The 26880-nt window shown below is 41.5% G+C and overlaps 1 protein-coding gene across 3 annotated transcripts in view; it reads left to right on the plus strand.

Annotated features, from left to right (window-relative positions):
- CCDC146 (coiled-coil domain containing 146) overlaps positions 1–26880 on the plus strand; it is a 114083-nt gene that overhangs the window by 57448 nt on the left and 29755 nt on the right. For all 3 annotated transcript variants that reach the window (XM_048836426.2, XM_048836427.2, XM_048836428.2), the window contains exons 4-7: positions 5912–6121; positions 21875–21932; positions 25100–25276; positions 26315–26388. In XM_048836426.2, coding sequence (XP_048692383.1) covers positions 5912–6121; positions 21875–21932; positions 25100–25276; positions 26315–26388 — 519 coding nt within the window. The remainder of the gene's footprint in view (positions 1–5911; positions 6122–21874; positions 21933–25099; positions 25277–26314; positions 26389–26880) is intronic.

Genomic DNA, 26880 nt, shown 5'->3' on the forward strand with positions numbered 1-26880 from the left:
CTGCACAAGATCATATACATTGTTCAAGACCCACTTTACAGTGATTGGACTTAAAAAAGAAAGCAGAAAGGTAAGAAAAAAAACCTAATATGGTTAAATGGCAAGATTTAAGAGGTAATTTTGACCTAAACAAGTATCTCTCAGAAATCTAAATATAGTGATGGCAATGGAAGAGCATAAGCTACAGTGGGTGAAATGTAAGGTAAAAATTAAAAGAGCTGAGAGCAAATATGTAGAGCAAATAGCCAAAGATATGAAAAACACAGAATAAGAAATTATTTTGGTTTATCAGAAGTATGTAAGCGGTGGAATAGTCCCGCTATTGTGGGGAACTTTCCTGGCTTCTGCGCTACCCCAGTGAAGTGGACTAGCGAAAGGATCAGAGTCCTCACTCCCACTTCCTTTTCCCAGTGGCCTCCCTGCCCTTGAGGATTCCCCTTCCACTCTCCTTTCTGGAAGAGTCCTTGTAACCCCAACAAGGCTGGGCCCAGGATTCCCGGGGGGCTCGACCCCCAACCCTGCTGTGGTCACTAGGACAGGGGCTAGGGTGTCCCCACTCCAGGGTACTCTCTCTGCACTGGGCACTCCTCTGACCCACTGACCATTACATACAATTTAAAGCAAATGCAAGTTATTTAATTAACAATTAATTTTAAAAAGAATAAGGGAAAGTGAGAAAGGTTAAAGGAAACACATCAAGCTGCTCTGTGGCAGGGAACATCACAAGCAGTGTCTCTGGAATGTCAGGGCAGTTCACAGTCTGTTCCTTGTATGTCCCAGGCCTTCTTCTCAGACCCTGGCTGTGCTGTAGGGATGCTGTGGGTTGGGCACTTGCTCTGGTGGTGGCCACACGCTCTCAGGCTCTAAGTGGTAGGACCCTTCTTCTCAGTGTCGCCCCTGCCCTGTCGGGGTTACGATCCAAGCCTGGCCTGCAGAGCTTCTTGGCTGAGGCCTCTCCCCGTGCTGGGCCCACTGCCCAGGGTCCCCCTCGCTCTCTCTAGCTGCTCACCGCACCCAGCTCCAGACTGCTTCAGCCTCAGCTCCACCACCCTGTCTCTGCACTGCTGCTGCTTTACCTCCAGCTCCCTGGGCTGCTTCTTTGGCCCCTCTGCCTCTGGTTGCTACAGCTCTGCTCCCAGGACAGGTCTGCTCTGCAGGCTGCTTCTGTGACTCTGCTCCCAGCACTGACCTGCTTCCTGGGCTGCTTTTCTGGCCCCTCTGGCTCTGGTTGCTGCAGCTTTCTTCCCAGGGCAAGTCTGCTCTCTCTGGGCTGTGCCTCTGGCTTTGGGGCTGCAGCTCTGCTCCCCAGCTTAGCTAGGGACCCTGCTTTCTCCTTAGCTCAGCCCCACTCTGTCTGGCCCAGGCAAATCCAGTTCACACAGAGGACGGGACCTCCCTGGCCTCCTGACTCCCTGATTAGCCTGCTCACCCTGTCATTCAGGCTGACATGAAGCATTGGCCTCTCCCCATTGTTCCTGGAGGCTGTCAGTCTTAGGGTCCTGATTCCCCATTGACCCTTCCCCCTTTTTAGTACTGGGAGCTAGCAACTACAACGCCCCCACTGAATGTTAGTAAGGGGGCAAAGGTCCCCTTACAAGTAGGAAACCTGAACTAATAAGGTTTAAAGGGCACACTTAAGGAAGATAAGAATGTTGCTGAGACTCTAAATAGTGTCTTTATATCAGTTTTCACCTATTTTCACCTTATTTGAAGGCTTAAATGATGTCTAGGCCTTGTGCTGACCCTTTGCATAGGAGTGAATTTTACCGAGTGGGAACATTCTCAGTTACTTTAGATAGGATTATAAACAAATTGAGCTTCAAAGTGTAAGCCAAACACTGTTAGGTTGTTCCATAATTGTCCACTATGGGATTTCTTGCAGCTTCTCTTGAAGCAGAGGGTACAATCTGCTGTTAGGTACAACATACTCCATTAGATTCACCTTTGATTCCGCACTGCAATTCCTATCTTACTATTTTAAAAGTTGTTTCACTTTGAAAGAGTCATTAACTTGAGTGAGATTCCCTGTTCTTAAAATGGGGATTACCACTGGAACGAAAAATATTTCTTCTCAAAACAGAAAAATCTTCTTGAAAGAGCTTAAATAGAATTCAGGTTGGTATGTAGGGCCTCACACAAGACCTATGCAGTACAGTGAATTTCACCCTTTAAAAGCTAAAATACAACTCATCCGAACACTACAGATTCAGTTCCTGTTACAGAATGCATTCTTAGTTCTGTTGAACGATGTGGTTTTCATATTTTCTTAGAATAGGAAGTAGTTATCTACCTTGAAGTGCAATGAATTGAATTTTTTCTGTGTGCCATTTCAGCTGTCCTTGCTATATGACCAGTTTAATGTTTTGCTTTTATACTAGTGCCTGTATAATTTGAATTTCTATGTTTTGGTTGTTTTAATATTTCTATAATGTATCCAGTTGTTTGGTAAGCTTCATTTTGGTATATCAAAATTGTCTGAGCTAAAATTTGGTGTATAAATTCTCCATCTGGGAGATTCCAAATTCCTTTTGCTTTTTGGGTTTTTTTGTGTGTGGGGGGGAGGCATTCACTTCTTTTTAATTAGCAATGGTCAAATAGTAGTGCTTTGATTGTTTCTGATCTTTTGTGAACCTCAAAACCAGTTTTAACTTTTGAATTTGAAATTTTCTACGCTGTTAGTCAATGTGGCTGAACTTCTTTTAGCATAATGTAAAATTAATTTGGTAAATTTATTCGTATTCAGAAAGCATGAACAATAATTCGTATAACAAAGATTTCAGTACAGTAAATTGCATAACATGAGGTCTCATGATTCATTTATCATTGTAACTATTCCATAATAAGCAATGCATGTTAATAATAGTCTTACTCTTAAACATCAACTATTACAACAAGCAAAGTCTGCTACATTGATGGATTTATTACAAGACACTGTGTCACTATATACAGCCAGACGTTGGTAATACAAGCAAAGTCAGGCAATTCATCAGTGATGAAGTCAGGGAGGGTGATGCACACTAAACAGCATAATAAACCTGCAGATTAGGATCACTGTCCATCGTTGCACTGGGCTCCTAGAAGAAAATTAGGCTGGAGGGATAGGCAATAAATAGTGGGGCCAGGATTTAACCTTAGATGAATTGGAGTTTTTCTGCTGACTATAATGGGCCAGGATTTCACCCTGATATATGGCCTGTATTTTTCTGTTGGTGATCTTCTTGCCTCATGCCTGTCACCTCTCTAACAACAGGGAATGGATAAATGAAAGAATCTCTCTCCTAAGAGCCAAATCCCTTTCCTGGCTTGCAAAATCTCCAGTAACATGAGATGCCACTCCACCTTTTCACTTAATTGTGGGTTACACATAGGATTGTACCCACTGAAGTTGAGACCTCAAGTAATGAAACCAGTTTGGCTTAACAGTGAAATCTTCGGTGAGCTTAAACAGAAAAAGGAAGCTTACAAGAAGTGGAAACCTGGACAGATAGGAGGAGTATAAAGATATTGCTCGAGCATGCAGGGGTGTAATCAGGAAGGCCAAAGCACAATTGGAGTTGTAGCTAGCAAGGGATGTGAATGGTAACAAGAAGGGTTTCTACAGGTATATTAGCAACAAGAAAAAGGTCAGGGAAAGTGTGGGACCCTTACTGAATGGGGGAGGCAACCTAGTGACAGATGATGTGGAAAAAGCTGAAGTACTCAAAGCTTTTTTTGCCTCGGTCTTCACAGCCAAGGTCAGCTCCCACACTGCTGAGCAACACAGTATGGGGAGGAAGTAAGCAGCCCTCATTGGTGAAAGAACAGGTTAAGGACTATTTAGAAAAGCTGGACATGCACAAGTCCATGGGTCCAGATCTAATGCATCCGAGGGTGCTGAGGTAATTAGCTGATATGATTGCAAAGCCATTGGCCATTATCTTTGAAAACTCATGATTCCCTAACCCTATATACATGAACAAGTAAAGCCCTACCCAGAGGCCTTGAAAACTCATGGCGATCAGGGGAGGTCCCGGACAATTGGAAAGAGGCAAATATAGTGCCCATCTTTAAAAAAGAGAAGAAGGAGAACCTGGGGAACTACAGCCTCACCTCAGCCCCTAGAAAAATCATGGAGCAAGTCCTCAAGGAAAGCATTTTGAAGCACTCGGAGGAGAGGAAGGTGATCAGGAACAGTCAACATGGATTCACCAAGGGCAAGTCATGCCTGACCAACCCAATTGCCTTCCATGATGAGATAACTGGCTCTGTGGATATGGGGAAAGTGGTGGATGTGATATATCTTGACTTTAGCAAAGATTTTGATACCGTCTCCCACAGTATTCTTGCCAGCAAGTTAAAAAAATATGGATTGGATGAATGGACTATAAGGTGGATAGAAAGCTGGCTAGATTGTCAGGCTCAACGGCTAGTGATCGATGGCTCCATCTCTAGTTGGCAGCTGGTATCAAGCGGAGCGCCCCAGAGGTTAGTCCTGGGGCCAGTTTTGTTCAACATCTTTATTAATGACCTGGATGATGGGATGGATTGCACCCTCAGCAAGTTCACAGATGACACTAAGATGGGGGCAGTGGTAGATATTCTGGAGGGTAGGGATAGTGTCCAGAGTGACCTAGACAAATTGGAAGATTGGGCCAAAAGAAATCTGATGAGGTTCAACAAGGACAAGTGCAGAGTCCTGCACTTAGGACGGAAGAATCCCATGCACCCACTACTGGCTGGGGACCAAGTGACTAAGCAGCAGTTCTGCAGAAAAAGACCTGAGGATTACAATAGATGAGTAGCTGGATATGAGTCAGCAGTGTGCTCTTGTTGCCAAGAAGGCTAACGGTATATTGGGCTGCATTGGTAGGAGCATTGCCAGCAGATCGAGGGAAGTGATTATTCCCCTCTATTTGGCACTGGTGAGGCCATATCTGGAGTATTGTATACAGTTTTGGGCCCCCCCACCGCTACAGAAAGGATGTGGACAAATTGGAGAGTCAAGCAGAGGGCAACAAAAATGATCAGGAGGCTGGGGCACATGACTTAAAAGGAGAGGCTGAGGGAACTGGGATGATTTAACTGGGAATTGGTCCTGCTTTGAGCAGGGGGTTGGACTAGATGACCTTCTGGGGTCCCTTCCAACCCTGATATTCTATGATTCTATGAACTGGGCTTGTTTAGTCTAGAGAAGAGAAGAGTTAAGGGGGAATTGATAGTAGCCTTCAACTACTTGAAGGGGGGTTCCAAAGATGATGGAGCTCAGCTGTTCTCAGTAGTGGCAGATGACAGAACAAGGAGCAATGCGGGAGGTCTAGGTTGGATATTAGGAAACACTATTTCACTAGGAGGGTGGTGAAGCACTGGAATGGGTTACCTAGGGAGGTGGTGGAATTTCCATCCTTAGATGTTTTTAAGGCCTGGATTGACAAAGCCCTGACTGTGATGATTTAGTTGGTGTTAGTCCTGCTTTGAGCAGGGCGTTGGGCTAGATGACCTCCTGAGATCTCTTCCAACCCTAATCTTCTATGATTCTATGAAACAAACTGCTAGTTGCTTAAATCCTCCCACAAAAATCAAATTTAAATAAACATGAATGCCACTCCCACTCCTATTCCACCACTACTACACCACAGAGTAAGGCAGCCCATCATATTTTCCCCAGTCTATTTTATAACACTAGTCCCATCTTGTAGTATTCCATTCACTTAGAGTTGTCTATCACATGGACCATGAATATACACCAAGCCCACTGTAACTGAGCCTAGACACAGAGAAAAAGAGAGAGATCCTGATGTTCCGAGGGGTGCCAGGAGTGTCCCATTTTATATTAAATGTTATAGGTCAGCATATGAGATACAATAATATAATTACAAGGTTTCTTTCTGGTTCCTTTTTAATGTATGATCCTAAATACTTTTATTTAACACAGTTTACAGGAGTCAGAGATCCAGCTGTTGCAGGAGGCGAAACATTTCACTGTAGAAATAGAACAGCAGAAACAGGCACTGGAAAAAGCTGATCAGTTCCCAGAAGGATTTACCAGTGAAGTCTCCAGGATGAGACAGCAACTTCTTAAATATCAGAATGAATATACTGCTATTAAAGAAAGAGAGTATGAACTTCAGTACAGGTTGAACAGGTAGGTGATGTTCAGGTTCACTTCTGTGCAATTTTTAAATAACTCAACACTAAAGAGATAATATGCAATATAACCCCATTTCTCCCTGTATCTTTGATTGGATACATTATTTTCCCTCTAAACAGTTATAGTGTTGCTGTGTCATATTAAACAGTTGCCATGACTTTCCCCAGAGGTGACTACGTGTCAGTGGTGGATGTAATGACTCCTGAATGTAATTTGTATATCATTTTAAATGTATAGGGTACTTTGGAGTCCTTTGAGGTACTGTATAAATATGAGATTAAAATAATAATCTGTTTCACTGTGTTCTGCAGACTTTGGTAAAGACTATTAGTGGAGCATATTGTCCCATCATTCTGTTAACCAAACTGGCACCATTATTAGGTTTCACTGGGAAACTTCTATTTTTTGGACTGTTTTTAGTACAAATGAAGCAAAATGTCTCTGAGACTCAGCGATTGGGCTTGTGTTGAAATGATATGATAAATATGTTTGCCTTCAGAACTAACTTTTTTAAACCCCAAAGTCTATACATATTCAGCCTTCTCTATTAAAGTAATAAAAGAAAATGTAAGCTATGTCTATACCGTCTGCAAAAGAAAAGACTAAATATAGTCATTTGTTGTGGAAAAAATAAATGCTTGACATTCTCTTGAAAGGTTGAGTCTTGCAAGTACAGCTTTACATTTTAAATAGCTGGGTTTGGCTGCAAAAAACACTGTCTGTGTTCAGATTATCTTTCCACTTCTATTCCATAGAGAAATGAAGTATAATTGTCATGTAGTATACTTGAAACTTTTATAGTACAATTACAACTGAATTCTATCTCTTTCCAAAAAAAAAGTGTCTGTGTATATATGTGCTAATGGAATACAACCCATAATTCTTCTTTGAGTAGTTGTCCCTATGGGCACTTCACTTCAGGTGTGCATGCCCACCCTTTTGATTGGAGATTTTTGGAAGTAGTGTCTGTAGGTCCACACCTGTGCCCTGCACATCCTCATGCTCTGGACTGAGGGTATATAAGGCAGGGTGGACCCCTGCTGCTCAAGTTCCTTCTCAACTGCCTGTGGCCTGAGACAGTCTTGTGTGTCCCTTAATTAGCTTGCTAACTCTTTTTTTCCTTACTCAATTTTATTTAATCTATTTTATTTTTCATTTGTTTTCTTTGCACTCTGTGCATTTGGGGGGATACCCCTCTATTCTTTTTTTCCCAGTAGCGGCGGTTTCCTGCCTACCTTGGATCCCTTTGTTTGGGGCCCTCCACTCTGCCCCAAAACCACAGGGTTCAAACCAGACCAGACCTGTAAAAGGTCTTTTCTTTTCAGTAATGGACGTTCTTGCTGCCTCCAGGAGCATGCACTCCATCAAATTGTAAGGTCTGCTCTGGCTTCAAGAGCAAGTCTAGAAAGCTGAGGGAAGACCAGTTCAAGTATTTCTTGGGGCCTGCTACCATTTCACAGCCCAACTCCTCTCCCCCTACTCCTGCCCCTCCCTCCCACATCAGCCTTGGGAGATCCAAATGCCCTGTCAACCTCCACATGTCCAACTCTCATGCCCAAGTCCCAAGGGACAGCGTTTACACCCCTGAGGCATTCCAAGAAGAGAAGGCATAAATCCTCTGATAAGGAGTCAATGAGGGAAGAGAAGTTACCGCAAAGGTGGGTCAGTAAAGGGATCTCATGTCCAGATGTGGATACAGCAGAGGCTCCTAACCCCTTCCAGTACCAAGTCTCACCTACTTCCGAAAAAGGCTTCTCCTGCTTCCCATGTCAAGAAGACATGCTTGATACCAGCATTGGTATCCAATTTGGAGCCCTCTAGACATAAGGACTCCTTCGAGAGGCCAGCACCAACCCTGACTCCCTCGACACCAGCTCCTCCAGTACTGCCCATGCTAGAAGGCCAGGAGTTTAGAAAGCCTGTGGATCACCCAGCTATACAATCCCCAGGACTGGCAGCTATATCACAGCAGAATGTTCAACAGCCCACCTTGCTGGTACAGATAGGGTGACCAGACAGGAAGTGTGAAAAATCAGGACAGGGGGTAGGGAGTTATAGACGCCTATATAAGACACAGCCCCAAATATCGGGACTGTCCCTATAAAATCGGGACATCTAGTCACCCTAGACAGAGCACATTCCTGCTCTCAAAGGACGTCCTAGTCCTTCAAGAACCTGACTGTCCTCTCCTGGCAGGTACCAAGAGAAATTTCCTGACAGTACCATTAGCCCAGCCAATATCTCCATGCCTCAGGCACATGCATGTCCTCCTGTACTGACCCAACCTCTGGTTCCGGTGACACCTTCAGTACTGACGTGACCTCTGGTACCACTGCAGCTCCCCCACTTCCTCACCTCCAGAAATGGGTGAGGATACTTCTTCAGATTCTGAGGTTTCTGTTTAGTGAACCACAAATCTCCCATTGAGACCTCCCTCCCTTGAAATCTACTTGGAAGAGGAGCTTCCAGAAACTTGCAGTGATGAACCCATGACCCACAACCTATACCCCATCCTCCCTCACATTGGGCTTTTTGGAATCCTTGGACCAGATATGGTGACCTGTATTACAGAGCTCCCTCCAGCAGGAGGTCCCACTCAGAGGAGTATCTTCTGGTACACGAGGATCCTGCCTTCTCCTCTCCTCACATGACAACACTCTGAGGAACATGATCTGGGAGCTGAGGAAGAGGTACCAACACATAATTCCCCCTGGATGAGGCAGTGATGCCTCCTCCCCCATTCTGCACAGATGACTTTAAGGTCTTTTAGGACCTTATGAAGAGGATAGCAGAGTCCTTACAAATCTCCTTAAAGGAAGTGCAAGAACCCCAACACAGCCTTGCAGGTATCCTTCACTCCTCTCCTGAAGGCAGGGTTGCCTTGCTAATTGGTTGCAATCCTCTGGGTTTCTCAGAGAGGTCCAGAACATGGCTGAAGATCATCTTTCTTTTGATGGCCACAAGCTCTTCATTGACGTCACTGAGTCCCTCCACTCACTGAAAGATTTGAGAGCAACCCTCTGCTCCTTGGGCATTGATGCTCCTGACCCAAATGAAATATAGCAGATCACAGACAGCCCAGAGATCTTGTCCAGCTCAATACCATACATATAAAAAACCTGCAAAAATCACATAGGAAGAAGCTTAGGTACCAAAGGAAAAATCCCTCTTACCATCACCCCACCAACCTTTTCTGCAAAGCAGTCCTTTTTGTCATGAGCCTGCAGATCTCAGACATGGATCCATGGGGTTCCCAGTTGACTGATGCCTGCTTGCTACCAATTGACTGGGTGGAGAGACCATGAAACCTGAAGCCACATCAGGGAGGCTTCCCTTGGGCCCCAAAAGAAGGAACACAAGAACCCCTGATTGGTCAGCACTTCCTATTTAAACCCAAAGAGAGGCACATGAAGTTGTCTGTGCAACGGGGTGAATTCCTGGCTGGCTGCTGCATTGGACCCTTCTTTTTCTTCTGACTCCTGAGCCCCACTTTCCTGACTTGTTCCTGGATCCTGCTTCCGTGCCTTGCTTCTGGTTCCTGTTTTCCTGACCTGTTCCTGATTGCTGCCTACCTGTCTTGTTCCTGATCACTGCCCCTGGTCTCTGACTCGGGTTCCGGCTTTCATCCTTGGCTTGACTCCTGGATCTGATACTTAGCTCAACTCCTGGCTCTGACCCTTGGTTTGACTGCCCAAGCCCCAGCCATGACACTTCTGATGGTTTGGTTGAGAGCCACGAATCACTATCCCTGGACACTGTGTTCATAACCCTTCCCCCCTCCCACCTTTCCCCCTATGCATTTCAGACCATCATGGGAGCAGATCATGTTGGACAGATGGATGCTAGAAATCATTGCAGCAGGCTACACTATTTGCCTCATCTCCATCCCCCCCTACCTTCCACCCCTCTCAATCCCCTTTTGGGGACCGTTCTCAGAACTTAGGGTTATAACAGGAAGTTCCGTTCCTCCTTTTTCATGAGGGGGCCTTCATATCAACTTACTCAAACTCGGAGCTGTCCGATATGTATGCAGCCACTTCCTCCCCTTCATACAAGTGGTCAGGATCATGACGGATGACAGAGCTACCATGCAGTGTATAAACCACGAAGAAGGAGCAAGATCCCCATCCTTGTGCAGAGTCAATAAAGCTTTGAAACTGGTGCATAACTTGCCACATTGATATCTCAGCAACTTACCTACTGGGTCTTCAGAACACTCAGTGGATATACTGAGCAGATATTTCTGCCAACACCGTGAATGAATATTTAGTAACCCAGTCCTAGGGGAAATCTTCTTCACCTGGGGCTTCCGAGTGATAGACCTTTTTGCACCCTCAACCAACACAAAGTGCTGCAAATTTTGCTTGAGGGATGGTCTGAGCCCCGATTCTCTGGGAGAATTCCTGGTGAAATCATTGCAGCTGTCTCCACTCCCGGTCGCAATTGCTGCTCTGCACTTTCCCACAATCACCATTACTTCTCAAATTCCTGAATAGAGTAAAGTAAGAGAAAGCTAAAACTATTCTCATAGCTTGGCTGAGGCAAATATGGCTCCTAAATCTGATTTGCTTGTCCCTGCAATCACCTCTTCACCTGCCTCTAAGTCTGGATCTTCTGATGCAGGAATCCAGAAAACTGAAGCACCCCAACTTCTCTCACCTATATTTCAAGGCCTGGCTCCTGGATGGCTTACAAATCAACTGCTCATCTGAAGTTCACAATGCTCTGATGAATAATAGAAAGCCACCGACTAGTAAGTACATTTCCACAAGCGTAGCAGGGGATACTGTATGTATTGCATAGAACAGATTTTTCTGCCAATTCCATATCTTAATTACTTTCTTTTTAGCTAATTTTGCTCTAAGAGGAAAAGGCACCTGGAAAAAGAAACAAATGGATGTGGGGAGAAATGAGGGAACATCCTGGGAAGCATCTGGAAAAAAATTACTTGTTAGGAGATAACCAAACCACTTGTATTTTCCAGAAATAATGGTTAAATTCAATATTTATCAAAACTCACCAATAATTCACAACTGAGCTGTTCAAAATATTTGGATTTTGACCTCTTTCTCTCAATATCTTCTAAGTATTTCATCAATTTCATATCACTTTTACAGTGATGGTGTATTTTAAATTTGTGTCTCTGGATGATATTTTTCTCCTATATATCGTCTCTCTTTACAAAAAGCATTTTTCCATGTCCTACAGAAACAGACCTTGTGTATTTTTTGTTATTGCAGTCTCTTTCACACTTTCTTTTCGTGTGAATTACATACAGTATCTTGCTTGATTAGAAATATACTTTTCTGGATTAGTCACTCTCTGAGAAATGTACTGTAAATGGTAATCAGAAGCTTATTGTTATTTGTTTATTCAGTGTATGGGGCTAGAGTGGGGTCTAAAGAGCATTATGGGATGGGAGTGAAGAATCTGCACTGATACAAGCTCCTGGAGGCATCATACCTCAGTGAGGGAGTGCACACATCAGTGTCAGCTAAACCGTTTTCTAGGGGGCAATCTGTGCTTCCCACTCTAACAGAGTACTCCAGCTCTATTCCTCTCCCAGAGTACAAGGGCCAAGATTGTGCCTAGCCTCTAAGCAGAGGTGCAGGAGTGGAAAAGGCTCTTAGTCCTGTCTATCTGCCACACATGTTCCTCAGGGTATGAATGCCTAGGTACCATGTGTGGTATCTGATGTGTACCCAAAGCAGAATTTAAGGCTGCTCTTTATGTGATGTACACACCGATGCTTACAGGCATACATATCTGCAAGTGTCAGTCTTCATATATGGGTTTGTGGGTAGGGAGAGAGGGTGTTGTTGTCCAGGAATGAGTGGGATATGCAAACTGGGCCGGGGGCGGGGGTGGGGGGGAAGAGATGGTGCAAATGGGGTAAGTCTGGTGGAGCAGTGAGAAATCAGTGGGGTTGGCTACAGAAGTGAATTAATATGTGAATGTGTGGCAGGAGTTAGTGAGCATATATGGGGGAGCAGGAGTAAGTGAGGTTGTGAGTGGGGAAAAGCAGGTAAGAGGTGTAAATGCATGCATGTACCCAAAGGGGCAGGATTGACAACTACCATTTGTGAATGGCTATGGGAATGTGGGGGAGAGTGAGTGGTGTTATGAGTGGCCAGGACAGAGTGGTGTGGTGTAGTTAATGAGTGAAAGTCCATATAAACTAATGTAGGATTGGCTTGTATGTTAGCATGTTTAATATGGTTCGTCACAATCTCTTCAGATCAATACATGCATTGCCAATGTCACAGTACAATGAGTGCTGTGCTTTAGACCCCTTTTAGTACATATCAAGTGCACCCTTCAAGTGACAGGCTTGGTTTCCATCATGTCTCTGTCGGGTGGAGCCCTGCAATCCAAACCACTCTTGGACTGGATCTCTGGGTTAAACTTCACACAATCAATTGTACTTGGCACCTGCAAGAAAACTTCTCTTCAGAAGTCTGTGACCAGCAGCTGATTAAAGTGACTCAAAACAAATATATTGTTTATTCACCTGACGGCATAGAGCAAACAGGGAAAAGGGATAAAACTATGCAAGCCCTATATGCCTGGTTCTTACCTACACTTTATTCTTTCCTTGCAAGTGTTGAGTAAGTTCCACTCAGCCCAACCATCCTTACTCCAGGGCTGGGTGTGACAGTCAGCCCCTCCAGCATTCTCTCTCTCTCTCTCAGGGTATGTCTATACTGCAATTAGACACCTGCAGCTGGCCCATGCCAGCTGATGTGGGCTCTTGGGGCTCAAACTGTGGTGCTATTTAAGTGTGGTGTAGATGTTTGGGCTCAGGCTGCAGCCCGAGCTCTGAGTCCACCTTGCAGGGTCCTAGAACCCAGGCTCCAGCATGAGCCATAATGTCTCTATTGCAATTCAACAGCCCATTAGCCCAAACCTGGGAACCTGAGTCAGCTTGCATGGGCCTGCTGTGGGTTTTTAATTGTTCTGTAGACATACCCTGAGACTCATGTTTAGCCATTGCTGTCTGCTCAACACCTGTCCTTCATAGACTGAGGACTTCAAAGGTTTAGTATCCCCGTTGATCCCAGGTTCAGGCGTGGGAAGAATAAACCTTGCAAGTCTAGTTGGAGCCAGGCAGATGGGTATTCCCCAGTTAATAGCTTCCTGAATGTTTGCTCAAGGACCCTTTGTATTCTCCCTTATGGTACCTTATCTTTGTAGTCAGGCAGGATAATATCAAGCATCTAAACTGCAGTGCACATGATAATCATAAAATATAATACAGATAACTCCCTCATTCTTCACAGGCAGAAATAAGAATGTCTCCTTTTTGCTACCAGACTGAACAGAAAGTTAACTATTTTCTACACAGAAAAGAGAACAGAAAGCAAATCAGCATTCATTTCCATGTTGAGGGGAAAAGCTAGTCCACAGCCTAATCTAAATGTCGACAAGTCCTGCCACTACAGCATGGGGCATCTGCTGCAGGCCAATTATATTAAAAAAATTGGATGTCCTGAAATCTTCTAGTTGGTAAAGACCTCTGATTTGATACCATATGTCAGAGCAATTATCAGATAATCTTGTCAGTATTTAAAGATGTTGGGTTTTTACTTTCTATTTTATAACTATTTTAAAGAATTTTCAGCTTTTTATTGTAAATCTAAATCTATGTTTCCTGTAGCACCTTACTTAGTGTCAGCATCTTTTCACCAAAGTTCCATGCTCAACTTGTCATAAAGGTATTAGATTAAAGGAGGCTAAAATTATGGCAAAGGAATATTTTTTTCTTTAGTCAAATGGTATTGATGAAATTGACTTTCAGATGTAAGCCACAATGTACAAAACCTTACTAACAGGTGATAAATTAAGGGGAAGGTAATAAAATTTAGTCTTGGCACAATTCCGTGCAAGACAATGGAGTTGCTTCTGTTTACAGCCAGGGCTGTTATGGCCTAATAAACAGTACAGAAAAAATACCAGATGAATAAAGGATCAGAGAAGCATTCAGCAAAGATCAGCCCTAATCTAATGTAACTTTTCTGTCTTGGTATGAGGTTAAGAGTTCCTCTTTTGTGGGGTGAAAAATGAGAAAAAGTCTCTTTTCTTTCCTAGACCATGACACAAATAAGAAGTGAAACTAATACGATACAAATTGTATTTTAAATAGTAATCAATTGAATTGAAAAAGGAAGGTGTATAAAATAGACAAGATTTATGTGACTATATTTTCTTTTGAAAATAATTTCCATTTCAAGCATAGGGGCTAATTCTATAACACTTACACTGAGTAACTTCTTAGTCACACAAACAGTGCCACTGGAGTCAGCGGGGCTACTCACAGAAATACTCCTCAATGTGAGACAGGGATGCAGAATCAGACCTGACATTTTGTACAAGTCTGGAAAATTCTTTAACCTCTGGCAATTATTTCAGGATTAGCCATTCAGTTTAGTGTAACTGATTTAAAGGCAAAGAGGTAAGCCTTTCTCTATACTTTCCTACTACGAACTTTTCATCTGGTGGAGTTCAAGGTAAGGTTGTTAAAGACAGCAAGTAAGTAAGCCTGAACAACTAGTCCCTTGACTGTGTTCTTCAGCATGTGCAAGCTAAGCATGTTTTTAAAGTCTTCCAGAAATCTCATGCTGGTGTCTTGTCATCTCTAATACATTCACGTTATGGACATAGGGCCTATTCCAGGGAAATGCTGAACACCTTCTGTGGACTGTTGAACACTCTCAGCTAAAGTCAATGGCAGTTGAAGTGCTCAGCACCTTGCAGGATTGAACTCAATGACTTAAAATGTTCTGTTCTGGTTATTGTGTTTATTGATTAACTAAAACAGATCTCTATTAACAACTACCATTTATATTTCCTAACCACTCTTGAGTTTATTTTTGTATCTTTATGGCAGTTTGCAGCTGTAGACATCTCTCAGGGTAAAGTCTGGAACTTATTTCAGTTAAGTGTGTGTGTGTTTAAACAAACTATATCTACATTAGTTTTGCATGCATTTGTAGTCATTGGCATGAAAATGAATAAAGTAGCATGAAAAACAAGTGTCTGCATTCTCAAACACAAATGCTTAGGCTTAAGGGTTCTGTTCTTTTCGACTGTGTATGAGTTGTTCTGGTTGCCAAAATGATTAGGGTTATAAGCAAGTAAAAATGAAGAACAGATTCACCAAAGGACATTATAGAAAACAGAATTAGAGAGTCTGATGCCTATTTCCTTTGTATATTATTATTAATCTGTGTAGCACCAGCAGTATGCTACGTGTTTTACAGACAGTTATGAAAATTAGGACCTGACTCAAACAGATTACAATATACAGAGGCTAAGGCTAAATGGTAAGGCTAAAATTACAAAGGCTAGAGGGTAAGGCCAAACAATAACTTTTAGAAAAGTAAAAGAATACCGTTTGAGAATAATGAAGCCAGAGAGAAATCTTAGACTTATGCAACTTGAAATAAACAGCTAAATCATGAGTGCACATGTAATGTGTATATGAAATTAATATTGTAAATGAAGTATTTTAAGTTTGACTCTACTTGATCTTTGGATTTTAATTTTTTAAAATTTAATATTTTAAATTAAATTTAATATTTAATATCTCTTCTCTTATTCCTTCTCTTGCTCCTGGACTTGCTTTTCGTGAAAGCAGTGGGGAATTATAACTTTTGTGTTTGCAACCCTCTGTTGCCACAGAACCTGAGGTATTAAAATCCTTTAACCTTAAGATGACAAAGCTTTTGTTGTGAACTTACAATGGTACCAAAGGAATCTGTCCTCATGAGAGAAGATTGTGATGAGAAAGGGAAATTGTGCCAACTTCTTTCTCCCCTACAGTTTTAAGATTGTCCTTGTGATCCTCCTGGGGTGATTTTAAAGAGGACACTCCCTGGCCTAGCCAGCTAACAAGCACTGCAGTACCCATTTAATTAGTTTTGGTGGCAGCTAAATATAGGTGTGGGTACATTTTCAGAATGGGGATTTCAGTAATGCTGTTGTGATTATGCAAGCCCAAGCAATTCTACTAGATATCCAGCTAAAGTGCCTCAGGGTTGTAAATTCCCCTTATTAGTTATGTATTTAGACAACCCCAATAACTCAGCTGTGTAAGTGAAAATATTCATTCATTTGTGTTCAAATAGCAAAGTACCCCCAAGGGAAAATTATAGAGTTCGGTTGTGGCATTTGGGCGCCATAGTAGGGGGAGCAGTACAGAGCCCCACCACAAAACCTGGGGAGAACACACTGGCTGCTACACCTGTCTACAAGGGGCAAGTCTTACATTCTCCCTACCCCTCTTTGGGGTGCTCTGCATTACAGGGGAATACAGAAGGAAAAGTCCCTGTGCCACATAAAGGGTAATGGCAAAGGCTTTTTGCACTGTTTTCACTACACACACTCGCACTGTGCATGGGCCAAGTATAGTCTGGCCCACAGTGACTTGTAAAAATAATACTAAATTAGGTCCTAGTTCTTCAAGCTTCACTCATAATGGCATAAGTAGTTCCATTGAAGACAATGAAACTGCTCTTGTGCTTAAGTGTTACTCAGCAGGAACAATGGTTGAAGAGTCAGGATTTAAATACATATTATTATTTTATTTTCTTAAGGTTTGTATCCTGTACTAACTGTTGAGAAAATAATTACAGTATGAGTTGTAATTTTTTCTGTTACAAAGCAATCAACGAAAGATGCCATCTGAAATCTTGTACTTTTGGCCCCAATTTGTCTTCCTTTCTTTTATTAAATAATCTTATGTCTAGATGTGTATATACTAACAGATTCCTACTAATTCATCAGGATGTTCTGACTCACTAGTGCAACAGAATGTTATAGCCATAACCATATGTTTCCATTACTTCCATATCGGAAGAGCAATCAGTTGTGGCATATGAATATCCCGTAAGAAATTTTTACAATACATAACTGATTCCATGTCCAGACAGCAGAACCAAGAAGAATTCTAGCTTCTCAAATAACATAAGATACAGTATAAATATAGCATATTAAGCAGATGGGGAAAATTCAGCAAACATCAACTGTAACACATAATTCTACATGTTTAGACTGAAAGTTATTCCTGATTTTTATCTGTCTGACCCATAAATTCCCTCTTCTGCAAAAATGCATGGAGGGGAATAAGTTCAAGAGCTATAGCACCTATGAATTTTGTCCCCAAGTTCCTGGGACAAAAAATGCTACAGATGTTAGAGAATTATGGGTATCTGTTCTTCAGAACTTTTGGATCCTAAACAGCCTCACTGGGTGATTCTCCTTCCAAGATCACCTCCACCTCTTCCCCCACCCCCTCTTGGCAGTGCCAATTGCCAAGCTGCCTTTGGCTGACAAACCATTGCTGTATTTGTTGACCGCTCTTAGGGAGCAATTGCAGAGTATGTATCTGCACTAATTGGTGAGAAAAATAGTTACAATAAAAGTTATTTTTTCTCTTACAAAGCCAGCAGCTAAAGATGCCACTTTCCTCTTTATAACAACCTGTTACATACTTGAAGACATATCATGTCCCTGCTCAGTCTTCTCTTCTCCAGACTAAACTGTGATGCACTCTATATGATTTTATAAAGTATTTTATAAAAGTATGAATGTGACTATAATGTAACTAAAATATGCTTCATGCAAAAGGTCTCTTGTAAGGTATCATTACAAAGCTTATAATCTACTGAGTGAGGTCATCCTATTTGTATAAATGTATCTGAAACTAGAAATATGAAATATAACTTTTGATGGCCTATTGTAGTTATGCAAAGTGTGGGCCATTAATGGTGGTTTGGAATCTTGATGGCTCCCATCAACCAGGATAATTGACTGTGGATGGCTCTGTTTGCAGGGAGGCCTTCCTGTGAGTCAGGCTGGGAGGAGTGAAGGCTTGGGGGTCTCACAGGACATGTGATCATGTCACCTGAACTGGAATCCATCTTTAACCTGTTGCTTTTCCACTGAGAAGGAGGGGTGGGAACCCAGAGGGACAAAGGATTCCTGCCTTATGCAAAAGATATATAAGCAGGTGGAACAGAACAAGGGTGGGCAGCCATCATGAGAAATCCCCTACCTACCACCTGAGCTGGAACAAGGGCTGTACCAGGGGAAAGGATTGTGCCCAGATTAGGAAGGCGTCCAGTCTGTGAAAGAAACGTATTGAAACATCTCTAAGGGTGAGATTTTATCTGTATTCAGCTTCTTACTGTATTAGCATAGACTTGCGGGTTTTATTTTGTTTTGCTTGGTAATTCACTTTGTTCTGTCTGTTACTACTTGGAACAACTTAAATCCTACTTTCTGTATTTAATAAAATCACTTTTTACTTATGAATTAACCCAGAGTATATATTAATACTTGTGGGGGGCAAACAGCTGTGCATATCTCTCTATCAGTGTTATAGAGGGCGAACAATTTATGAGTTTACCTGGTATAAGCTTTATACAGGGTAAAACAGATTTATTCCGGGTTTGGACCCCATTAGGAGTTGGGCATCTGAGTGTCAAGGACAGGAACACTTCTGTAAGCTGCTTTCAATTGAGCCTACAGCTGTTAGGGGACGTGGTTCAGACCTGGGTCTGCGTTTGCAGCAGGCTAGTGGGTCTGGTTCAAATCAGGCAGGGTGCTGGAGTCCTCAGCTGGCAGGGCAGGAAAGCAGGAGCAGAAGTAGTCTTGGCACATCAGATGGCAGCTCCCAGAGGGTTTCTGTGATCCAACCCATCACAGTAAATAAACCCAGCTTTTTCAGGCTTTCCTCGTAGGTCATGATTTCTAGACTTTTGAAAAAATTAAATGTAGTTCTCTGTGTGGGCTAAGTGAAACAAAGCATCATTAAAGCAGCCCTCGGGGGGTTGGACTAGATGACCTCGTGAGGTCCCTTCCAACCCTGATATTCTATGTTAAACCAGCTGTTTCTGCACATTATAACTGGACCAAGGGTAATGTACAGATTTTTTCTTTTATCCTCCAAGTGCATATGAAAGTGAGCTTTACATGCTGGGCAGGCTTTAAATGTTCATTTCATAATGACAATCAGGTCATTTTCTTTTTCAAGGTTTTTATGCCACATGTCCCCAGCTAAGTTTAACAGGTAACACAGGTCACAGGACAGCATTCAGAAACAAGCACTTAATGCTCCAACTCCCATGCCTTTTTCATATATGTTTCATGTCTGATACAAGAACAGTGATCCAGTCAAAGGAAACCTCATGTTTAACCAATGTTTTCCATATTGCTTGGCTAGCTGTCTTAAAGTTCACAGAGTCTAACATTACACAGTCCAACAGAATTATGTTTAATTTCACTTCACATTCACATTCTGGTTTGCTTAAAACAGCCAGTATGCTGAGAACATATCTATCTTCTGCATCTGTGATCTTGTTAGTGACAATGCTGATCCCATCACAAGTCTTCAGCTTTTATTTAATTTCATTTACATGATTATCAAGTACTCTTGGCAAGTGGAATGCTGTAGATGGCTGTAGATGGAATCAAACGTGGTGTGATTCCAACATTTCTCAGGTTACATTTTAAATACTTCTTTAGGCTTATACGGTCAAGGATTTCCAGTGTCAGATTCACTGCACAGAAAGCCTCAGTAAGCTTAAAAAGCTCTGTCCATCTGTGAAGTGGTTCATCTGTTTGTCTATGAGTTGTTCACCTAGACACCGTATTTTTGCACGTTTTGTTTACTGCTCTTTTCAGATTTCCAAGCCTCTGCTTTACATTTGTGGGATGCTGTCTCCAAATGTTTTATCTCAATTTCCCTTATGACTGTTATCTCCTGGTATGTTGCATGTAGAACAAAATAATAAACCTCCACTTTCATGAAAGATATTTTTGGGATATTGGGCAGATCACTCCCTTGTACTTATGCTTGATATTTTACACATCATCATCATCATAGCTGTAGACTAAATCCTCTGTGTTTGCAACATAGCACTGTGCTTGTAATGCTGCTAAGGAAGGCATCCGAGCTGGTCAAAAATAAATATATAATGTCGTTTTAATAGTTACGTGAATTATGTAACATAATTTTATGTAATGCATGCTACTGTTAAAATCACATTTTTCAAGTAGTCAAGTTCAATGCACTTTGTTAAAATCCTGAACACAAAGAAAAATCCCAGACACAAAAAAAGCCATGGACACAAAGAAAAATCATGGTATCAATGACATTTTTTTCCACTGTGACAAACCTGCAGCCTTCAATCATAACATATGACAACTATTATGAAGATGACATCAACAGTAGAACATTCATATGGCTGAATAACAATGACTAGAACCTGAAATCAGTGTCCATGATAGCTGAAACCAGATTTAAGGGTGAAAGTAACATTAAGCACTTACCAGTATGGGAGCTCGAATACAGGCCCCTGGAAGGGGTGGGGCCTTGGGCAGAAGGGGCGGCGCTGGGGCTCGGCCTCCCCCAGCCAGCCCATCCGGGAGCCCCAAGCCCTTTTAAATTGCTGGCCCCAGGGCAGCTGTCCCTTTTGCCCACACCCTGTCGGTGGCCCAGGGGGGCAAACGGGGAAACAATGTTAAAGCGCTGCCATGGCAGTGCTTTAAGGAGGGTCCTTAAAGCACTGTCGTGATAGCGCTTTAACATCGGCTGGTACAGGCTGGTAGCAGCAGCCACTTCTTACTGGTACACTGTACCGGCCTACTTTCACCCCTGACCAGATTAAATACAACACTCATTGTACCCACATTACTTTATGGTTGTAAAACATGAGTACTGACAAAGCATCTGGAGAAATAGCTGCAAACATTTGAAAGGAGGTGATTGCACCATATCCTAGGCATGACAAGACTAAATAGACTAACAAATTATGATATCTGTAGAAGACTGAAAGTACATTGCAAAAAGAAAAGGAGTACTTGTGGCACCTTAGAGACTAACCAATTTATTTGAGCATAAGCTTTTGTGAGCTACATAAGCTTTCGTGAGCTTACATGAAGTGAGCTGTAGCTCATGAAAGCTCATGCTCAAATAAATTGGTTAGTCTCTAAGGTGCCACAAGTCCTCCTTTTCTTTTTGCGAATACAGACTAACACGGCTGTTACTCTGAAACCTGAAAGTACATTGTGTGACTACAATCATCAAAAGCATGCCTGGACAGAGAGGACATGGATGTTCAAGGAGACAATGGTATAACACACTATATAAAACCATTCAGGCAACACCCCAACTGGGTTAAATGGCGGCTCAGAATAGATTTGGTTGGAATCTGTTTATAATCTTGGCCCTACCCATGCTTGGTGTTGGAAAAAGATGATGATAAGCATGCTGATGGTGAAGATAGTCTTTATGCTAAAGTATACAGTTTTTTGCACGCAGTTGTTACTAAATGCTCTTCTACAGTTTATCTCCTTCAATATCTATTTTTTTAAAACCACATGTCTTTGATTTCAGTTTTATTAAAGAGTTTAGAAAGTGCCCTGAGATATGAAAAACATCTCTGAGGTTTCTTTAGGTATCTGTGCTCTAATTCTGTGTTGATATTTGGATTATTCTTTATGCACCAGATTCTGCAATGAAACTTGTACCTATATAATGAAATTTGTTTTTCATACCCTTATAACATCTAGATCAATGTTATGGTAAGACTGACCTAAATTCAGTTTTAAAATGGTATCCAAATTGTCACAGATGTTATTTCACATCACTTTTTAATGTTGGATAGCATGGACTGTTAAAGGTCTCTTTTTATTGCTTTGCATATTGTCAATGTGCTGATCTCTATGATGATTTTTCTGTAGTTTACAAGAAGACAAAAGACTCCTGCAACGGGAATATGAGAGAATCCCCAAGCAAGGTGTAAGTATGAAATACACCTCACTAAAAAAAGTCATGTTTTGAGTCCTGTTGGATAGCATGTAAAATAAGAAAACTATGCAGATGAAGATACTATTGTAAAAGCTAGAACAGTAGATTTTTGTAACATCTGGAATATGTGGAAAAATCAAGAGGTAGAATTCAAACGAAAGGCTGTGTTGTGTAATTCACTTTTGAGAACCCTAGGACAAACACGAAACATTTAACTTATAAAGACATGTACGGATAGATGTCCTGAGAGAACTGTTCAAATTACAATTCTACTAATTCATAGGGCAAATATTGAAGTAGTACTTCTGGAGGAATTCTATGCCACTCCGTGGTCGCAGAAGTCATGTCATCCACAGATTGCTTTGCTTCTCTGCAGAAAAATGACTTCTGAGGGGAAGCAAAAGGAAGCTGCAAGAGCAGTCACTTACCCCTCCCCAGCAGCCAGGAGTGGCCGGTGGAGACATAAATCATCGCAGGGGAGGAGAGATTGTGTATCCATGTGGGGGAGACATCACTCACTACTGGGGGGCAGGGCTGGGCATGCATGCGTGTGTGCAAGTAAGCAAACGAGGGTGGTGTAAAGGAGCCTTTTTGTAAATGACATGTGATGGGGCAAGGCCAGATGGCTATAGAAAAGTAGTGGGAGATAGATATATTAGCTCCAGGCTAAACAAATCCCTGGTACCAGGATAAGTGAAATGGCAGCTGCTTCAGGTCAATTAAGACATTTGGGGCCAATTAAGAACTTTCCAGAAGGCAGGGAGGACAGCTAGGTTGATTGGGACACCTGAAGCCAATCAGGGGCTGGCTGAAACTAGTTAAAAGCCTCCCAGTTAGTCAGGTGGGTGTGCATGTCAGGAGCTGTGGGAGGAAGTTGCACTGTTGGAGAGGCTGAGTAGTACACACCATATCAGGCACAAGGAAGGAGGCCCTGAGGTAAGGGTGAAGTGGAGCTTGAGGAAGTGACGCTGCTGGGGGGCGGGGGGGGGAAGTAGCCCAGGGAATTGTACATGTAATGTTTCTAAAAGGTCAGCTGCCATAGCTGATACTATTAGGGTCCCTGGGCTGGAGTCCGGAGTAGAGGGTGGGCCCGGGCTCCCTCCCCCCACCTTTGCCCCCTGATTAATCACTGAGACTGGGAGACAATAGAGATGGTGCAAGGAAGGATAACTTCTCCTCACCTCCCTCGCTGGCTTATGATGAAAATGGCTCAGTAGACTGTGACCCTTGTCTGCAGGGTCACAGTGAGCCTCTGAGGCTAGCGAAATCTGCCAGGAAACGCGGGACCCACTGAGGCAAGGACAGAGCTTTGTCACAGACAGTATAGCCTTATAAATGCTTATGGTGCTTTAGTATTTAGAACTGGTCTAAGTTTTCAGACTGAAAAATTTTCCTTTCAAAATGTGCTCCATGAACTGTTTACTACTGACCTTTCTGGAGACTGTCAATAGCCAATACAAATTGTGAGTTTGATGCCCCAGGCCTCATTTGCTCTTCAGTTACCTATGATTGTAATACTGAGCATATGGCTGCATATATTTGTTGACTAATAACTAGAAATAAAGGATCAAACTTAGCTACATTATTATTAGACAAAGGGTGTTGGGAAATTTCCTCCAGTGCTTCCCACTCTCATTCTCCATCCATTGTATTGTAGTTTAAATAAATTCCCAGAATTTTGCAGAAGTTTAAAATATTGTGCACAGAATTTTAAAAAATTTGGTGCAGAATCCCCCAGGAGTAAAGTAGTAACAAATTATATTTCATATCATATACTGTAATACATATATCATTCAGAAGAACTAATCTTAATCCTTTCTTACAATATTATTCCCTTTCCACAAAATATAAAAGAGGTCTTTATATACTGCTTGCTTTTCTGATCATCTTAATCCTCCCACTGTGCTCAGAATTTATTTTTTTTCCATTCAAACAATACCAGTAGTGTTTGTTTCATGAAATTGCCCATCATCTCATTAAAGGCCTGATTCTGCAATTCTTGCACATTTTGAATAAAAAACACTCGACAATTAATAATTGCAATGAAAGGTAAATAACATTCTGCATGTGAAAACTACAAATTCAAGATCAGTATTTGGGATAGTGGGATGTACAGCTTTTCCTGGTGAAAAATCCAAATGAGCATTGCAGATGGTTCTTCTGGTTTCAGCTGGCTGACCAGGTTTAGAGCAGCGGGTCTATTGACTTAGAGGTTCCTGGCACTGCAGTTTATTGGAGCTTCTGGTCCTCCAGTCAAAACCAAGTCTTCTTATCATATGTGCAATGTGATGCAGGTGACACATAACCAGGATTCATCACTGAATTTGGTCCACTGGTTGGATCATTAGCTTCCCCGGCGTGAGCTGGGTACTGGTGGAGAGCACGATATAGTAACCAACAGAAGCCAGTTGAAGGATTGTAATAGTTTTTACTGGAATTTTCCAGGCTTTTACTTCTACTTTGCCACTTTGAATCAAGCCCAGGTTGGTAGTAGCCAAAATTTAGCATCTACTGGCTATACAGTGGCCTTTCTGAAATGAGCATTACAGTTGATGTTAAATCGACTATTGGCACAAAGGCCAAAGCCTGGACAGACATGAAAATTTAACTTCTGCTCTCACTAATAGGGTTGTCCTTCCATGTCAGAGTTGAGACATGATGATGGAGCAGTGTGCGGTAGTTAGTACTGCTGCTGCTTGTTTGAATCTGTTCTATGGGTGAATAGAGGTCTTATGGGCTATCAAGCCAAGACTTATAAAAGAAATAAATCATCAGAACAGTTGGAAGACCTAAGGCAGTATGTATGTATATGAGAAAATATCTTTAAGAGTTATATTTATTTTAAAATTTAAATTTATCTTACAACAAAATATAAAAGAAAATTTGGTGGAAATATGATGGAACCAAAGAATTTTAGGAGTTTTCATAATTGTGAAATAGGAAAACTAAACTCATGTGAATATGCAAAAATACCAAAGTAATACATAGTCCATTCAGGCTTCTCAGTCTTTTAAAGAAAAGGTGCACTTCTCTAATGAAAATTCAGAAATTATTAAACAAACAATACAATATTTGTTAACAATTGTAAGCAAGAAATGTACTTTCCCCCCAAACCAATACAAATTTGAGATACCTGATCTTTGACTTTACTTTTAAAGGAGACAGAAAAGAAAACAAAAGTGTTGAAAGAAAACTGTGAAGAGCTCCGTAAAGAAACAATGCAAAGGAGAATGGAAATTAAAGCATTGAAGGAAGATGTGACATCCAAGCAAAGACTGATGTTAAGAGAACAGAAAGAAGTAGAGGAACTTCTTGAGCAGCAGGATGAGTTAAAAGTAACACAAGAATGAGTATATAAGTGTGTGTGTGTGCATGCACACGCTCAGGGAAACACATTGAATATTCTGAATACTTCTACTGTCATTCGAATATGTACTGCCATCAGTAGGCATGACATAACAAAACACAGCATTAATCAATAATCATGTATCATGCTGCTATACCATTCCCACAAGTAGCCCTCTGGGAAATTATAGGCATAGTACTGACAACAAGTAGCTTTCATAATGGTCAGAACTCTTAGGCTAATTTCAGGTATATAAATATTAATGAACAAGACAGAACACAGTATTCTGTGAGTTATAATTAGAGCGGGTCAAGAATTTTCAGTCAATCTTTTTTGATGGAAAATGTAGTTTCTGCAAAATTTTCTACAGGAAATTTTCAGTTTTGCTGACACTTTTTGATTTTTCCATCATGAAAATGAAATCAGTAACTTTCAATAAACACACACACACACAAGCTTGAGACCTAGGATAGGTAAAATTCAGAAGACGTGGATCGGTGAAAGGTTTGAGGTCAGATATTTCATGAACCAGGATGGCTGGAAATAGGAGCTTAATAGCATTGGAAAAGCAGGGCTTCCAGTCTTTCAGAAGGACACACAGCACTTCTTTCCAGACCTGTCAGATCTTGAAATATTGGACCAAAATAATGTGAAATATGTATTAATAGAAAAGGTATTTTGTGTCATTTTTAGAGTGTTTTGTGGCTTTCTCTGAGCTCTGGTCAGAACAGATTTGCCCTAAGAATTGGAGCTAGATTTTCTGGTGCTCCTTGACATTGAAAATCTAGGCCTATATATTTATAGCATATGTACATTATTTGTGAGTTTTGCAAATATAGTTTTGCATATCTGGTGCACTAGTCAGTAATAAAAATAGCAGCTGTGTTCTTTTGTGGGACAAACTCATGTTACTGAAAAACACACATTTCTGTCCTAGGTCATATTAGTAGTTCAAAGAAAATGTTAGTTCTCTGAAATTATGTGACATTTAGAGCCTGTTGGTCTAACATTTTTGTTTTATTACTAGGATGAGCTAGTCCGCCTCCATGCTATTCCTCTCCAGCTTGGAAAAGATATGGACAAGATAAAACGCAAAACACTGTATGTTTTTAAATGTACCTAACTAAAATCTTTTCATTTTATTTTTATTATTTGTTTTCTCAGTAATATCTCGGTATAGAGACAACTAACAAAGTTTAAGTTCTTGATACAAAATTCTGATCAATGCATACAGTGTGTCCATAATCTACTTAATGAGCAATATCCATAAAACTGAGTCAAAAGGTATAGCATCAGCAGGGAAACATATCTTAGACTTGAAAACAACAATAAAAAAGGTTTTGGAATAACCTTTGGTCACAAACCATAAAAAGTCTGTTAATACTGCATATTGAGATGGTTGATATCAGATACTACACAGATCTTACCTGATATCCCACAGATTTTTTTTCATATGTGGAACAATACTATAGATCTAAATTGATGGTGTAAGCTAGCACCTAGCACTTTTAAACACATGCCAGTCCTCAGCTGCTGAACATTAGCATAGCACCATTGGCTACAATAAAACTACATCAATTTTCACCAGCTGAG

Source organism: Caretta caretta, chromosome 1 (assembly GCF_965140235.1).
Source record: "Caretta caretta isolate rCarCar2 chromosome 1, rCarCar1.hap1, whole genome shotgun sequence".
Lineage (NCBI taxonomy): Eukaryota > Metazoa > Chordata > Testudines > Cheloniidae > Caretta > Caretta caretta.